Source organism: Symphodus melops, assembly GCF_947650265.1.
Source record: "Symphodus melops genome assembly, chromosome: 21".
NCBI lineage: Eukaryota > Metazoa > Chordata > Actinopteri > Labriformes > Labridae > Symphodus > Symphodus melops.
In genome coordinates this window covers 3860567-3878064 of record NC_136711.1, presented here as the reverse complement: position 1 = coordinate 3878064, position 17498 = coordinate 3860567, and the positions used below count along the sequence as shown (strand labels likewise).

The window sequence follows — 17498 nt, the reverse complement described above, 5'->3', positions numbered from 1 at the left end:
ACAGTTCATTCCTCAACTTTTTGCCATGACTGGAAACTAACTCAACACAAATTTCAGCCAATTTGAGCCCCTGCCTCAAACTGAAGCCTCTGCCAGCGACAATCAGTGTTTCATCCCCACCAGAAAACTCTGACAGCTGTAGCCCGAAGCATCGCCTCCTCAGCCAACAACATCCAACTGACTCCACATGCTGAACAGTGACCAAGTATTTTTATTATCATTGTTATTTAGTATTTTTTTTAAATATTTTTTACTCTGCTTCTTCTTTTTGGCAATGTTGCACAAATTAGTTCTGATGATTTTTGATGACTTGTAACGTAAAAACAGCTCTCTATATATTTACAGAATCACATGAACACAAACAACTTCAGGTACCAAACTTTGTTTAGCCACAAACTAAGGCCTGAATATGGAATGTGGTCGATCGGTTTGCTGCATTTCTTTAAACTACGAGATTAACACAGAAGAAATTAAGACCTCAGATTCCATGTTTGCTATGGTTCGTCTCCGATCGTCATTTAAACACAAACAAAACCTCAAAGTGCCACAGGGAAGTATTCAGCTAGTTTGAAGTTACGCTCTTTGCTAAATTCAAACTCTTTGATCACTGTGACAAAGATTCGGACGGAACGTCATGTTTGTTTTCCTCCTGCATGTCTACATTATTATCTTAAAACCATGCCTGTAGATTTTGTCTTGCCCTTTTATTGCTGATTGATTCCACAATGAGGAACACAAAGAATGCCTTTTGATGAAACTCTGCATGAATCAAGTACTGAGTGACTGTATGGGTGTGAGACCAAAAATTCCAAGACATGCGGGACTCAGGCCAATGTCCCCAGAAACATTGGCTTTGGTTCGGGCTCAAACCCCCCACAGGAACATGAAGCAGATCCCATAATCCATTGCTGACACACAGGATGTGATGGTGACGGCACCACCTCCACGTCTTTGCTCGATTTAGCAGTGTTTTGTAATATTCTGATCTCAAGTGTCTCTGGATTTGTAGAAACGCATAATAATGCTAACAGTTCATAAACATGTTCCCATGTGTTGTAACCAGCACGTTACATGTGGTTGTTGTTTGTATAGAGTAATCCCAAGGCGTTGATATAAAAGGAAAACAGAGTTAGTGATCGGAAACTGAAATAAATCAGCCGACAAACATCACAGGAAGAGAATGTGAGAATACCACTTATAATGCCTGACCCTCAAGGTGTTCAGTCTGAACTGTTTCCTTTTATTTTTTCCATATTCATGCATTTAGTTAGAGCTGATCTGGCATCAAAAGTATGGATGCAATAATAAAGAACCTGCCTATATTACAGCTGCTGCCCTGCCCTCTGTTTACTTAATAAATGCCTGGCTACTGAGTAGAAATACTTTGTAACAAGCAGCTGTATCTGCATACCAAGCATTCTGTCACAAAGGTATTTTTTTGGTCTGTCGATTTAAAATTGTTTGTCCCAAAAAAATTAAGACACAGGAGTCGCTTTTTATACATCTTTCATCTCAAGCTCTGGTTCACATGGATTTTGCCATCAAAGGTCAGAGGTTAACAAAATCAACTGTTGCAAGACATCACAAGAAATATGAGCAAAGAGATTCTTCCAGTATTTTGTAGTCTTTATATTTCAATAGACAAATTACATTTTGTCACTGACCTACTCTGTAATTAATTGTGCCTATATAGTGCATGTTATTGGATTTTTTTTTCATTTTGCAATGTGTTCTATTTTTGGCTCTGGCCTCTGCTCTGTGTCACTGACTGATTATCCCTCTAGCACATTCCTTTAACTGTCTGTATCTGAAACGTGTGTGATCCTTGATGTTGGTTATAATGTGTGAAAAAAAACTCCCACAAGCCTGTCACAAATATGTAAGAATAAAGATTGTGAAGAATGCTAAGAACGTCTTTGTTTTTCCCATTGAATAAGAAAAGGTTTCACCCTCGAGCTGGGAAAAATCATTTCATGGAAATGTCTGCTTGTCTTAACTTCACAGTTTCCAGTGCCTGCCTCATTATCGCCGTCAAGTGTTTACAGTGTCTTCATTAGCAGCCAGCCCCATAATGATAACAAAGCTTAAAGGAAGGCATCAATGGTAGTGATAAGCTTGGCCAAGCTACTATTTTGGTTGACACAAGTCCCCGTGTTTACTCTGGGAGCATGGGAGCGGACATCAGGACAGTGGTCCTTGTGCTCGGGATCTCCATTTTCAAATTTTGCAACCGCAAAGTCTGTTTTCAAGCTGGGAAGAAGGTGAAGTTTGTTCCAGATTAGTGGCTTAGAAAGAGTCCAAATTTAAAATGCAGAGCTCAAGATCCTTCCTGTTTCAGGTGTGTTTGAGTCTGGTGGTTTCTGTTTGCTCCTGCACATGTAAACCTCTCCATAACGACATCCAGAGTGACTATGGTGAGGAATTCTACTCTCAGCTCTCAGAGCAGGACCTTCTGGAGGAGGAAGACACGGACGCCAGGATGGCGAACCTCCTGGGAAGCATGAAGGAGAGCTTTTTAAGGAAGCTCAACTTGTCGGATGTTCCTCTGGAGCAAAGCAAGATATACCCTCCGCAGTTCATGATGGAGCTCTACAATAAGTACGCTTCTGACAGCTCAGTCCCTCAGTCTGATGTCATACGAAGCTTCACTGTGCAAGGTAAGTGAACAAGGAAACACTTAGAAGAACATATCCAATGTGTCATCGTGTCAAGCTAATGATGATGTTCACATGACGATGCAGCTTTCAACCTTCTTCACTTCATCAGTCCAGTTCTTTAACACACACTTGATGTAAATATTTAAAAGTCCTTTTACAGTTTGTAGTTTAGAGATCACTTTTATATAACTGGTCAATGTTATCCATGTTTTACATAGTTGAGTTCTTTGCTTTAACCTATGTCAGGTAATGGGAAAAATTAGATGGAAAACTTTAAATGTTTACACAAAAATGAAGTCCAAAACAGCTCTTTTCAAAAGACAGATTTGAATAAATATAAATATTGAGGCAACAATCAGAAAACCATCGTTTGTATCCTTGATCATGACGGCAAAAAACTGAAAATGTGAGAAAACAACCAGAGTATAATGAACTCAATATTGATCCATGTCTTCTCACAATGAAAGTGAGTATTTATCATTAGCTGTGAATACAAGTGGATAAAGTTGATCACTGAAGGAGGCTTTGGAAGCCCGTCAATGGCCGGGCCATGCAGGAAACAACGTCTCAAAGTAGGGGAGGCAGGTCATCAGCTTCCTGACAAACCTTCACACCCACGCCCAGATACACGCTAAAACTCTTCATCAAATCTAAATTGATTAGATCAATAGATCAAAAATTCGTCCACTGTACGGCGTGTGCCGTTAGAGACAATTGACAATTCTTTTTAAACATGTTAATCTCTGCATTAAAAACAGGTCTTTTTTCTCCACTGGAGGCCGCTGCGCTGCATTGATAAGCCAAACTTGCTAACATTTCCTCTAAAAAGATCTATATTTGGTTTAGCTGATCTGTCAGCAGCTCTTGCACACCAATGGTCTTTAACCAGCTTTACAGAAAGAGAGGGGGCTGGGCAGATCACACACCAGACTGCCATTTTCTGTTTTTTAAACCTCTGTCCTCTTTCTATCTCGTCAACAGATATCACTCTCTCTGTGACAAATGGCACAAAGTCAAAACACAGGCTGCAGTTTAATATCAGCATTCCCAACCACGAGAAAATCACCACAGCTGAACTCCAGCTGTTCTTCACCCCAGAGCCCAGATCAACGGTCAACTCCGACAGTTTCAGGACCACAGTGAAAGTCTATGAAGTGGATTACGACAACTTCACATCCACAAACCAACTACTGGTGGGCAAAGAGGTGAAAGGCTCACAGAGCACATGGGAGACCTTTGATGTTACCACAGCTATTCAGAGCTGGATCAAGCGTGGCCATGGAGCAACTGTTTTGGATGTAGTGGTTGAGAGGAAGGACTGCAAAACTCCTAAAAGTGGAGAAGAGGGAGTACGCTGCATAAATATGAGCACCTCTGTGGGAGACAACACTTCAGCTGCATTGATCGTCTTCTCTGATGACCTGGGCAGCAGGAGAAGGGAGAAGAAGAAGGAGTTAAGAGAGATGATTCTCCATGAAGAAGAGACCATCTTACACTCGGGAGCTGATTGGAACAACGGAGATCAACTTTTAAACGAGATCCCTGAAGCTGAACATCCACGTCGAAAGAAAAGAAAGGCAGAGAGGCAATACTGCCAGCGGACCTCTCTCAAGGTCAACTTTAAAGACATCGGCTGGGACAGCTGGATTGTTGCACCTCCAGAATATGACGCCTACGAATGTCGAGGCCTGTGTTACCACCCGCTGACGGACGAATCAACCCCATCAAAACACGCCCTCATCCAGACGCTGATCAACATCAGGGACCCCAAAAAGGCCAACATGGCTTGCTGCGTCCCAATCAAACTGGACCCCATCACAGTGATGTATAAGGAGAATGGACGCCTCACTATAAGATATCTTTATGAAGAGATGAAGGTGGCAGAGTGTGGGTGCAGGTAGTCAGTGAGAATTGGTTTCCTGACGTGATTTAAATGTTTCATTTCATTCATGTCACTTCTTTATTTCGATCCAGTTAAAGGAACAAGAGCCACAAAGAAACATGAATGCCACTTTCTACCGAGGACAAGAAAAATACCTACTATCTTGGAAGTAGGTAAGAAAAATTAATTATTGCCCTTTTTGCCACAGCACAGGCCTGTGACACCAACCCAAAAAAAAAACATGTCATGTCAACAGCTCCGTGACAGAGATTACAAGTGTGCCTACCAGAATGATAAAAACAGGTTTATAATAGGCTATTTATAATATTCAATTTGGCTTGTCAATGCGTAATTTAACGCCAAGTTCTGGCATGTTAGCATTAAGCTTAATAGTATCATCTACACACCAACAATGAAAAACATACTGATCATACTAATTATCTTATTCCAAATGTGTTCATACTTAAGCTACCCAGAAACACGTTACTTTCTTAGTTTTGAGCTTCATGATTTGATGAGCATGCTCAATATGATAATAAAACATAATGATATTTAGCAGGTATAATAAAGGTCTACAGTATGTCAGCTTTGTGACCTTGTTTTATCGTGTAATCAAGTTTTTCAGCTACTTGGTGTCCTTGGCATGCACACAATGGTAGTGAAAACATGTTGCAATTTAACAGGTAAAATCATAATCAGTGTTAACACAATGTAAGTGTGTTAAGACGTGAGCATTAGCTTATCATCTTTCATCTTCAGGTTATGGAAATATCTTTAGATCTGCAGGTAGACAAAAGGAAAAGATTATTAAAAATAAAACATGTGCCTGATGATTTGGGCTCAATGAAAGACATCACCAAAGGTACACAAATCTTAATGGCTAACTGGTTACATATTACAGACCAATGTGATGGACAAATGACATTGCCATTCTCTTGAGTTATGCTCCGTGCACGGGGATCATAAAGGTCATGCAATGCTACAATAAAAACATAACCTTTTTTTGTTTGTTCGCATTTTAACTCAGCAGAAAACTAAAGGAAATAAATGTTTTTTAACTGTTTATTTAATACCTGTACATACATCTTGGTCCTTTGTGCTTCAATAAGAAAATGAAATTATATTAATAAGGGCAAATAATGTAAAAGTGAACTTAAATATGTAAAAAGTAAAGTGAAAATAAATATATAAAGTCAAAAATGTTTCTGTGTATGGTCTTATTTTATTATTTAAATTGATCCAAGTGAGGTTTAATGATGAAGTATTTAAATGACCATGTTCATCCGCTAATAAAATGACTGGAATAAAATGTGAATTACAATACTTATGATTTGTGTTATCATATCTTAAGTCTTACATTTATTTATACTTGTAATGTTCAGCTTGTATCACTTTTAATATTGTGTTTGTTACCTCCACTAAAAGCAAATCTTAAAAGGGACATTTAAAAATTTTTTCAAACTTTTCTAAATACATTTTCTAAATATGAGAATTTGATGGATTTAGTCTGTCACATCTATAAAAAAGCTTCTGACCCTCATATCTCTTTAATCTCAGGTCCTGACTGAAGGCTACCAACAGGCATAAAACACTGATGAAACATCATTGACTAGTTTGCAGTGTAAGTTCTTGATTGCAATAAAAAAGCCTTTTTCTTAGCAGTGTAAAATAATTATAACTCTAAATCCACCAAACAAGCATTCGTCCCAATCACACCGATGTGACATGGGGGTGTGACAGCTCCAAGATGCAGCTAGGGGGCGTCATTTCTCAGAGCACCATCATTCTTTGCAGGGTGACGGGATTAAAAGCAACAGAATCATACCAGGGAAATGTTAACCAGGAATCAATTTACAATTACAGTCTATAACCAATCACAGCCAGGACAAGCTACTTTATATTGGAGCAATATAAAGTAACTATACTTTCACATTAAAATATCAGTTTGCCTGTTTGAGTAAAGGAATGCTTGTAGTTTTTAAGGTATTGGATAAACAAATGACCAATAAATGATTTGCCAAGTTATTCACGTGTTGTTTTATATTTGTTAATTATTATACGTAAACTCGACAATTTTGAATTAACTTACATATCTCATATCTCTTTTCTCCCATGTATGGTCACAAAGTCCAACATTCACACTCCTTTTTATTTCTGTTGTGCCATCCTCCATCAGCTGAGGGGAATATTTGCTTTAAAGTTATGAAATGATTTACTGATTTTAAAAACTCTTGTGTTGTCTTATGTTTGATCATCATCGATTGATCAAACAACTTGTGATGTTACGTCTCAGGTGGCTGACTAGCTTACCAACTGACGACTATGTATCCCGTCATGTCATGCTCAAAAGTTTTCCTCAGTGTTATATTCTTGTTATTTTCTTATTCTAACTTGCTGTGGTGCCGGAATTTCAAAACCACTGCTGACTAACCAGAGTTATATTTAGAACACAGGGCAATGACTCTTAAAAGCAGTATACAGTGCTAAGAAGTCATGGTTAGTGTCCTAATAGCATTACATAACACTAAGGCGATACAGTATTAATGGTTTAGATATTAGGATTAGCGAAGCGATGCCTGGCATTGTAAAGGCGATGACACATGACTAGTAATTTTGAGTTTCAATGACTGTGTTAATCATTGTGTTGAGGAAGAATTTCATTCAAACTCAAGGTTTAAGCTCAATATGCAAATAAAAGAGTTTAGGAGATTTTATTGAAAGGATAGGATAAAAGAAAGTGCCACAAAAAGTTATAATTACATTACATTTTCTCCTGCTCTGCATCATCAAATCTAAAGACTTTTTTTTTAAAGACTTTTTTTTTTGTAAAAAACATTAACACAAGAAGCATTTAAGGGGGGAAAGCAAGGCAAGAATAAGGAAGTAATTTCCAAAAACTACAAAAAAGATCTATAAATCAAATGGTGATGATTGTGTTTTCGTTAACAACATTTTCGGTATGATTTTTAAAATGCCTCACCGTGTGTAATCATTTCACCAGTGAATCACCGGATAAACCCAGACATGACCTCCAAAGCCAACAGCACCAAAATACACCAACCTTAGATTTCATAACAGAGAGAGAGAGAGAGAGAGAGAGAGAGAGAGAGAGAGAGAGAAGGAGTGTGAGAGTTTCAGATCCTGCTTTCAGATCAGTCAGTCTAAACAAGTTTTGCCTGTTACTTGAACCTCTTCATTATTTAGAATAAACACAACACAAAAATATGAAGTCTGGAAACGTTTGCTTAAATATGACAAGTTTATGTAATACGAGGTGTTTAAACTATACCCCTTATACGAAGACAAAAGAACTGCATACAAACAAAAACAAGCTTAACAGAAGTGATGCACATATGAGGAAAAAGCAAGTGACTGCGCAGGATCCTATTCAACAATTTTTATTATCTGTTTTTTCTGCACGTTGAAGCACAGCAGATAATACGATTAAAGGTTTATTTGGGACAAAAGCCTCTTAGTTTGATTTTGTCCCCAAAAAAATGACAATGACATCATTCCCTCCCACAATAAAACAGAACCTCTCGACGGATAAATGGACTGACACAGCTCAATGAGAAAGAAGACAGAGTTTTTCTCTTTCCAGGGCTGACATTAAAAATGACACACCACGCACCTCCCCTGCTATTAATGCTCCTTCTATGTACTGTGAGCTCAACTTTTCAGCATGCTTTGATGTTACAATTGGCAAAGATTCTGCTGGATAACTATTGCTTTCCTGAGAACCTGGTTGGGATGCACGAGGCCATTCAACAAGCCATCAACAGCGGAGAAATCCTGCAGATTTCAGACAGGAAGACTCTGGCCACTGTGCTTACAGTTGGAGTACAAGGGGCACTGAATGATCCCAGGTTGATTGTGTCATACGAGCCAAATGTCATGCCACCACTGCTACCATCTCTACCCAAAGAGCAGCTGTCCCGCCTGATGAGAAACTCTGTCAAGCTGGACACTCTTGACAACAATGTTGGATATTTGCGGATGGATTGGATCATTGGGAAAGAGACAACAGCAAGGCTTGGCTCTTGGCTGAGGGACAACATCTGGGACAGAGTTGCTGAAACATCCTCATTGATCTTCGACCTAAGGTATTGCATAGCTGGAGATTTGTCTGGGGTTCCCATTATAATCTCCTATTTCTCAGATCCTGAGACCCTCATTCATATTGACTCTGTGTATGACAGGCCCTCAAATACAACCAGGGAACTATGGACAATGCCATCAATAATGGGTAGAAGGTATGGAAGGAAGAAAGATGTGATCGTTTTGACCAGTAAACGGACAATTGGTGCTGCTGAGGCAGTGGTATATGCATTAAAAAACCTTAAGAGGGCCATTGTTGTCGGGGAGAGGTCTGCTGGGGGGTCGGTAAGAGTCAAAAAGATAAGAATCGCCGAGACAGAGTTTTACATAAAAGTTCCTGTGGCAAGATCAGTAAGTCCAATCACAGGTCAGAGCTGGGAAGTTCGTGGAGTTTCCCCAACTGTCAATGTCAACGCCAAGGAAGCTGTCGTAAAAGCGAAGTCTCTTCTAGCTATAAGGAGGACCTTTCCAAAAATCGTGCAAAACATCTCTGACGTAATTGGGAGGTTCTACGCTTTCACTGACAGAGTTCTGATTCTTCAGCAACATCTTCAATCAACAAACTTATTTTCTGTGGTATCCAAAGAGGACCTAGCTGCCCGTCTCAACGAGGAGCTCCAGTCAGTGTGTGAAGATCCACGACTTATCATCAAATACAACCCAAACGATGCTCCCATAGAAGAGGAGGACCCTGAACTCCACAATGTTCCCAGTCGTGGGGAGTTATTGACAGAACTGGTAGACACAATGTTCAAAGTGGAAATTCTCCCACATAACACTGGCTATCTTTGCTTTGACAAGTTTGTCAAATTGTCTTCATGGGCTGAACTCGAAGAACTCATGGCTAAAAAGGTATGGGAACCCCTCAAAGACACTAATAATCTGATTATTGACCTTCGCTTTAACACAGGTGGGTCCTCAACCTCGCTGTCCCTTATACTGTCTTACTTGCAAGACACATCTAAGAAACATCACTTTTTCACAATATACGATAGAATTCAAAATATATCCACAGAATATGACTCTTTGCCTCTAACAACAGGCACAACCTATGGCTCCACACGTGGGGTTTATGTTTTGACCAGCTACCACACAGCAGGTGTTGGCGAAGAGTTTGCCTACCTGATACAGTCTCTACATCGTGGCACAGTTGTTGGGGAAATTACATCCAGTAACCTGATGCACTCAAAGACATTCCCAATAAATGGTACAGATATTGCCATCACTATCCCTTTCATTAACTTTTTAGACAATAATGGTGAATGTTGGCTCGGAGGTGGTGTTGTCCCAGATGCCATTGTGCTAGCTGAGGACACTGTTTCCCATGTTTATGAGATTGCTGATTTTCACAAAGGACTCAGGTTCCTCCTGGAGGGAACTGGACAAATGTTTGAAAAATATTACGCAATCCGCGAGGTTGCACTTAAGGTCAGCAAGGAACTGCTGGACAAATGGGATGAGGGATTATACTGGTCTGTGGTTGACTTTGAATCTTTGGCCTCTCAGTTGACGGTTGACATCCAAGAGACTTCAGGAGATCACCGCATTCATGTTTTTCACTACAATGTCGAGCCTGAGGCGCCTCGTAATGTCCTAAAGATCCCTACTGCTGAAGAAGTGGGTTACATGATTGATGCTTTGTTAAAATTTGATCTCCTACCAGGTAATGTTGGCTATCTAAGGTTTGACATGATGGCAGATGTAGAGGTGTTGAATGCCATTGGGCCTCAGCTGATAAAATTAGTTTGGAGTAAGATAGTAAACACGGACACCCTCATTATTGACATGAGGTACAACACAGGTGGATATTCAACAGCAATTCCTCTCTTGTGCACCTATTTCTTTGACGATGATCCTCTCCAACATATTTACACAGTCTTTGACCGCCCCACAAACACCATGACGGAGGTAATGACATTGCCACAAGTGATGGGTCAAAGGTATCAGCCCTCCAAGGACGTCTACATTCTCACCAGTCACATGACAGGGTCAGCAGCAGAAGTGTTCAGCCAAGCAATGAAGGATCTGAATAGGGCCACAATCATTGGGGAGCCAACGGTTGGAGGGTCTCCATCAAGTGGAACCTATCAGATCGGAGACAGCGTCCTATACGCTTCCATCCCTAATCAGGTTGTGCTGAGTGCAATAACTGGTCAAATGTGGAGTATTTCAGGGGTCGAGCCTCACGTCAACGTCCAAGCCAAAGACGCTCTTTCTGCAGCTCAAAGAATAATTGCAGCAAGACTGCTGAGCAGAGAGCAGAGAAAGTAGTTCCTTATTTTGTGTAATGATTTTATGTAGAGCTATTAGTTTGCCGATGTACATTAATGTCACATCATTGTTTTATGTGTGTCCTCATAGTTAATGAACTGGTTATGCCGTCAACTTATCCGCTAATCTTCTTAAAGCTGTCTTGCTCTGTAATCTAATTATGGTAATGTTATTTAAGGCATTGTTGTTTGCTGATATTTTCCTACAGTTTTCAAACTTTCAACTTTATTGTCCCCAAGGGGAAATTTGGTTTGCAGCCTGGTGAAAACACACATACAAAATACACATTTAGAAACACAGGCACATACATTCATACAAAAGAAACAACATACACCTGGAACAACATGAAATACATAAAAACAAGAGTTCCTTAACAATGCAGATTATCTGGTGTTTTCATCCACACAGAATTGCACTGAAAGAATGAATATGTCATTACAGTGGGGAATTTATAAGCTGTGGATCAAATCTCAAATCCATCAATTTCCACCCAGCAAACTCTTAAAAGAGTCAACTATAATACACTCTTTGTATTTTTATTTATTACCTACTATAACCCAACCTCTGTGTTTTATTGTTCCATCATTTGGTCATTTAAACTGGCTTTTCTTCCTCTGTTTAATACTTTCATTTGTTTATTTCATTTCATGTATTTGTTATGAAGTACATAAAATATTGAACTAAATGAATGTATGAAAAAAATGGATGCCTATGTATGTTTTTGTTTGAATTTCAAAAGAACAATGTGTAATTTATTCCCTTATTTTTAGATTTGTTTTGGTTAATAAACATTGTTTCTGTTAGTTTCCTGTGTTTTTTTAAGCTTTTCTTTTCTATCAACCCTACAGCAGAGGGAGCAAGTACATCGTAAACCTTAACTAGTCAGGTTTTGTCATATTTGTGATTAATCCTTCAGACATGAATTGAGAAGTTCCTCCTCCATTAAAAATAGTAAGTAAATCAAACATTAGTTTAAGTTTTGTGTTTGACCATTGGACAAGTATTTGTAAGAAACCACATGCTTTACTAAAAAATACAGAGTCAAATTGCTTGTATTTTTAATAACAAATCATTATCATGCTAATTCATTTAAGCAATGAATGACCCAAACAGGCACTAATAACTTATTTTTTTGTAGGTTAGAAAACATTTATGACAACGCTAGATTTAAATCAAAATAGAAAAGGTGTTTAAAACACTTAGCGTATCTTTGGCATGAACGCCTTGTTATTACACCCACTTGGCTAGGTTATTATTGCCATACAGAGGCACTCAGGATAATACGATTAGAGGTTTATTATGGGTTAAATCCTCTTAACTGTGTGTTAACAGAATCCTTCCAGCCAAAACAGAGCCACTTGACAAAGAACCTGCTCGGAGCAGGAGGTTTGGCTCAACTTCCTCCATTTTCCATCAACTCACTTTTATCTGACTGAAGTGACAAATATGGCGAAGGCTTTCTTTTTGGTCGCATCTTTGTTATTGTTGGGAAATGCTGTGTTTATCCATGCTGCGTTTCCCCCTAACGTCATCGTCGATATGGCAAAAATTGTCATGGACAATTACTGCTCACCAGAGAAGCTGGCCGGCATGAAGGAGGCAATTGCAGCAGCTGGCAGCAACACAGAGGTTCTCAACATCCCAGATGGTGAATCCTTGGCTGGTGTCCTCAGTGCTGGATTTCAGCTAACAATCAGTGACCCACGCTTGATGGTCTCCTATGAGCCGAACTACATCCCAGCTGTGCAACCACAGATGCCTCCTTTGCCCCCTGAGCAGCTCATTGCCGTCCTCCAGACCTCAATCAAGCTTGACATCTTGGAGGGGAATATTGGCTACTTAAGAATCGATAATATCCTTGGAGAGGAGGTCGCTGAAAAGGTTGGCCCTTTGCTCCTAGAATTGGTATGGAATAAAATCTTGCCAACCTCAGCTCTTATTTTTGACTTGCGCTACACTGGCAGTGGGGACATCTCAGGAATCCCTTATATCGTGTCATACTTTACCGAAGCCGAGCCTCAGATTCATATTGACAGCGTGTATGACCGTCCCTCGGACACCACCACTAAGCTGCTTTCTATGACCACGCTTCTGGGGCAGAGATATGGTGTCTCAAAACCCCTCATTATACTCACCAGCAAAAACACCAAGGGCATTGCTGAGGATGTCGCCTACTGCCTTCAGAATCTGAAGAGGGCCACCATTGTGGGTGAGAAGACCGCCGGGGGCTCTGTGAAGGTAGACAAATTCAAAGTAGGCGACACCGACTTCTATGTTACCATTCCAACTGCAAAGTCCATCAACCCCATCACTGGCTCCACCTGGGAGGTTACAGGTGTGACTCCAGATGTGGAGGTCAATGCTGAGGATGCCCTTGCAACTGCCATCAAAATTGTCAACCTCCGTGCCAGCGTTCCAGCAATCATCGAGGGATCTGCAACCCTGATTGCTGATAACTACGCTTTTGAAGAAGTTGGGGCTGAAGTGGCAGAAAAATTGAAAGGGCTCCTTGCAAGCGATGAGTACAGCACGGTTGTCTCCAAGGCCAGTCTGGAGGCCAAGCTGTCTGCTGACCTGAAGACCCTGTCTGGGGACAAGAGCCTGAAGACAACCAGCAACACCCCAGCCCTGCCCCCCATGGTGAGACACTTGCACATTAGAGAATTGCCTTTTGTCTGTGAAAATATCAAAACAGCTGTTTCTTTGGTTGTTGTTTTTTTAGTTAGAATTAAAGAGTTTCACGCTTATATTGAACTAGCAGAACTTAAAATGCTACGTTGTCCCAAAGTTTTTGTCCACATTAATCTGATTATGTGGGATTGAGAAACAATGTTTATGTCAAATGCTTATAATAAACTTGATAAGATGAGCAGTCATGGGCAGATATAGCACAGCATTGTAAATGTAGAACATAATTAGCATGCATGAAATCAAAAGCATTATAAAATATGTTTGATTCGTGTGAATTTGCAAAAGAAATAATCTCTCAATTTATTTTGAGTAAGAGAAAAGGTTTTAATTACATTACAACTGTTGGCCTGTTTGCTGCTATCCCACAGGACTATTCTCCAGAGATGTACATTGAGCTGATCAAAGTCTCCTTTCACACGGACGTTTTTGAAAACAACATTGGCTACCTGCGTTTTGACATGTTCGGAGACTTTGAGGAAGTCAAGGCCATCGCCCAGATTATTGTCGAGCACGTCTGGAACAAAGTCGTCAACACCGATGCTATGATTATTGACCTCAGGTGGGTAATCCTGCTCACAAAGCAAATTCAGCGTGTCCAGTTTTGGAAACAAATCATCTGTTAAAGCTTCTCAAGCTTGTCAGTCCACGTCTTTAAATAAAGGACTTAGACTGTCTGACTTAGTCCGGATAAGTTTAGTGTGGTATTTTAAGGATGCAACTATTTTTAACCCTATTACCTGCACAGATAAGTCAACGTGTTATTACTAAACTTCATTATTGTTGTTTATCTGATTTTTTCAGGAACAATGTTGGAGGCCCTACGACAGCTATCTCAGGCTTCTGCTCTTACTTCTTTGATGCTGACAAGCAGATTGTGCTTGACAAGCTGTACGACAGACCATCCGGCACCACAACAGAGCTCCTGAGTCTGCCTGAGCTCACTGGTAAATAAAGAAAAAGTCAAAAAGCATTTCACTAATCATGAGGTTTAGTAAACTTCTGTGAACAACAACGACTTATGCAGGAGCAGCTAGGAAGTCACTTAGTTTCACAAGAGGTGGTAGAGACCAAAACAGAGCTAAAAGTACTGTAGATATACCGACACATTATACCGACTTTACGGCTTATTTGTAAAATGATGCTCTGACGCCTTAAAATGTGAGTCACAATAACAGCTTGGTTCCACTGTTCCCAAATGGCTTGCTTTGACTTACGTTTAATCTTACTAACAGGATTTAGGGGGCTACATGCAGGATGTTCTCCATGAATAAAACCTCATATATTTGGGTTAATTTCTTATCTTCTGAATATCCTTCACCTTTCTGTATCCATAACTCATGTATGTAGTCCTTGGTTTGTCGTACTTTTTTAACCCCGTTATTCCTCCACCTCCTTCTTCGTCTTCCTCAGGCACAAGGTACGGCTCAAAGAAGAGCCTGATCATCCTGACCAGTGGAGCGACTGCTGGAGCTGCAGAAGAGTTTGTTTACATAATGAAGAAGCTCGGTCGTGCAATGATTGTTGGAGAGACCACCGCCGGGTTCTCCCACCCGCCAGTGACCTTCAGTGTTGGCGAGACCGGCGTCTTCCTCAGCATCCCCACGATCCACTCTGATACTTCAACCGGGCCAGCATGGGAGGGAATCGGAATCACACCGCACATACCCGTGGCAGCCGACGCTGCTCTCGGCACAGCCAAGGCCATTTTCAACAAGCACTTTGCAGGCCAGAAGTAAAACCCACTACCTGAACAAAGTCAGGGGTCTTTTCAACAGTCACTGGCAGCCAAAAGGTTACAAGATTTAGAATTTAGAAACGTTGATGGAGAGAGGAATGTAGATTAAGTACAAAGTTTAATCTGCTATTCATCATCTCAGAACCTAGGCCCTTTAAGCCTGCTAATAATGTAGAGCAAAGGTTCACCAGGAGGATTTACTTCCAGTTTTAAATTGCTGTTAAATCTAACAACAATGTTAAAGGATTTAATATGAGTGCTACTAACGAGCTGTCTCTTTCAGGACGTTGTTGCAACAATCAGTAACATCAAAAAAGTAATTTTTTCTCACAAATATATTATCTTTGATTTTTTTTTGATTGGTACCTTTGTGATGTAATCCACTGTTGTTGGTACAACACATGATGTCGTATGAGTGGAAAACATTGTGTGTCCACTATGCCATGTGGGGCTACTTCAGTGGTGATACACAATAAAAAAGACAAATCAAAAAAGAGAAGTTTGTTTGTTGTGCTTCTTTGCCTGCGTCCTGCATTGTTGTGTTAGCAGGCTAACGTTAGCACACTTTGGTTAACTCATGGCTTCATCTTAATAAGACACAGAATGACACTTATCGTGATATCCAAATAAGCAGTGAGTGTGCTGAGATATTGTTCCTTTCTTTGGTCCGTGCCTGAAACAGCTGCTCGTGTAAACATGATGTGAACAAGGCTCTGACAACAGCACAGCTGGACTCACTCTTCTCAGTCATTGATAGTCAGAACTCAAAGATACATTTCCATAGTATAAACTTGATTTCTGCTGTATTTATGTCACACATTCTGCCTTTAAGAGCAATGGATGGATGAATGGGTGGATAAACTTTATTAATCCCAAGCTGGGAAATTGTGGCATTACAGCAGCAGGACATCAAACACAATGTTAGTAACAAAACAATATTATATGGAATACAAAGCAGAAAAGCCTTTTCTTTGGCAGCTTAGAGTTAGAGTTCAATGATTCAGAGCTTCAATTTTAGCCAATCAAAAAATATATATACATACACTCAACAAAAATATAAACGCAACACTTTTGTTTTTGCTCCCATTTGTCATGAGATGGACTCAAAGATCTAAAATTCATTCCAGATACACAATATTACCATTTCTCTCAAACATTGTTCATAAATCTGTCTAAATGTGTGATAGTGAGCACTTTTGCTTTGCTGAGACAATCCATCCCACCTCACAGGTGTGCCACATCAAGATGCTCATCAGACACCATGATTAGTGCATAGGTGTACCTTAGACTGTCCACAATAAAAGGCCACCCTGAAATGTGCAGTTTTTGCTTTATTGAGGGTCTGGGGACTCAGAACCAGTCAGTATCTGGTGTGACCACCATTTGCCTCATGCAGTGCAACACATCTTCTTCGCATAGAGTTTATCAGATTGTCAATTGTGGCCTGTGGAATGTTGGTCCACTCCTCTTCAATGGCTGTGCGAAGTTGCTGGATATTAGTGGGAACTGGTACGCGCTGTCGTATACGCCGGTCAAGCACATCCCAAACATGCTCAATGGGTGACATGTCCGGTGAGTATGCTGGCCATGCAAGAACTGGGACATTTTCAGCTTCCAAGAATTGTGTACAGATCCTTGCAACATGGGGCCGTGCATTATCTTGCTGAAACATGAGGTGATGTTCATGGATGTATGGCACAACAATGGGCCTCAGGATCTCATCACGGTATCTCTGTGCATTCAAAATGCCATCAATAAAATGCACCTGTGTTCTTCGTCCATAACAGATGCCTGCCCATACCATAACCCCACCACCACCATGGGCCACTCGATCCACAACATTGACATCAGCAAAGCGCTCACCCACACGACGCCACACACGCTGTCTGCCATCTGCCCTGAACAATGTAAACCGAGATTCATCCGTGAAGAGAACACCTCTCCAACGTGCCAGACGCCATCGAATGTGAGCATTTGCCCACTCAAGTCTGTTACGGCGACGATCTGGAGTCAGGTTAAGACCCCGATGAGGACGACGAGCATGCAGTTGAGCTTCCCTGAGACGGTTTCTGACAGTTTGTGCAGAAATTCTTTGGTTATGCAAACCAATTGTTTCAGCAGCTGTCTGAGTAGCTGGTCTCAGACGATCTTGGAGGTGAACCTG

At 40.5% G+C, this 17498-nt stretch overlaps 3 protein-coding genes across 3 annotated transcripts; all 3 read left to right on the top strand.

Annotated features, from left to right (window-relative positions):
* The first annotated feature begins 2283 nt into the window (after positions 1-2283).
* On the top strand, positions 2284-4959 carry gdf2 (growth differentiation factor 2). The gene is made up of 2 exons (XM_079334448.1): positions 2284-2657; positions 3639-4959. The coding sequence occupies exons 1-2, from the start codon at positions 2309-2311 to the stop codon at positions 4556-4558; spliced, it is 1269 nt and encodes a 422-aa protein (XP_079190574.1). The 5' UTR covers positions 2284-2308; the 3' UTR covers positions 4559-4959.
* Positions 4960-8280: 3321 nt separating this feature from the next.
* On the top strand, positions 8281-10908 carry irbpl (interphotoreceptor retinoid-binding protein like; the record flags this gene model as incomplete). Its single annotated transcript, XM_079372348.1, has 1 exon — positions 8281-10908. Exon 1 carries the CDS (start codon positions 8290-8292, stop codon positions 10906-10908), a length of 2619 nt encoding a protein of 872 aa, XP_079228474.1. The 5' UTR covers positions 8281-8289.
* Positions 10909-12279: 1371 nt separating this feature from the next.
* rbp3 (retinol binding protein 3) lies at positions 12280-15713 on the top strand. Its single transcript, XM_079334226.1, has 4 exons — positions 12280-13548; positions 13968-14158; positions 14401-14543; positions 15010-15713. Exons 1-4 carry the CDS (start codon positions 12355-12357, stop codon positions 15333-15335), a joined length of 1854 nt encoding a protein of 617 aa, XP_079190352.1. The 5' UTR covers positions 12280-12354; the 3' UTR covers positions 15336-15713.
* The last annotated feature ends 1785 nt before the right edge of the window (positions 15714-17498 follow it).

Excerpts from the sequence above, each read along its gene's own strand:
- rbp3 (XM_079334226.1), top strand. The coding sequence starts at position 12,355 with ATGGCGAAGGCTTTCTTTTTGGTCGCATCTTTGTTATTGTTGGGAAAT. Across the intron at positions 13,549-13,967 it reads CCCCAGCCCTGCCCCCCATG|GACTATTCTCCAGAGATGTA; the intron begins GTGAGACACTTG and ends GCTATCCCACAG. Across the intron at positions 14,544-15,009 it reads GAGTCTGCCTGAGCTCACTG|GCACAAGGTACGGCTCAAAG; the intron begins GTAAATAAAGAA and ends CGTCTTCCTCAG.
- gdf2 (XM_079334448.1), top strand. The coding sequence starts at position 2,309 with ATGCAGAGCTCAAGATCCTTCCTGTTTCAGGTGTGTTTGAGTCTGGTG. Across the intron at positions 2,658-3,638 it reads ACGAAGCTTCACTGTGCAAG|ATATCACTCTCTCTGTGACA; the intron begins GTAAGTGAACAA and ends TCTCGTCAACAG.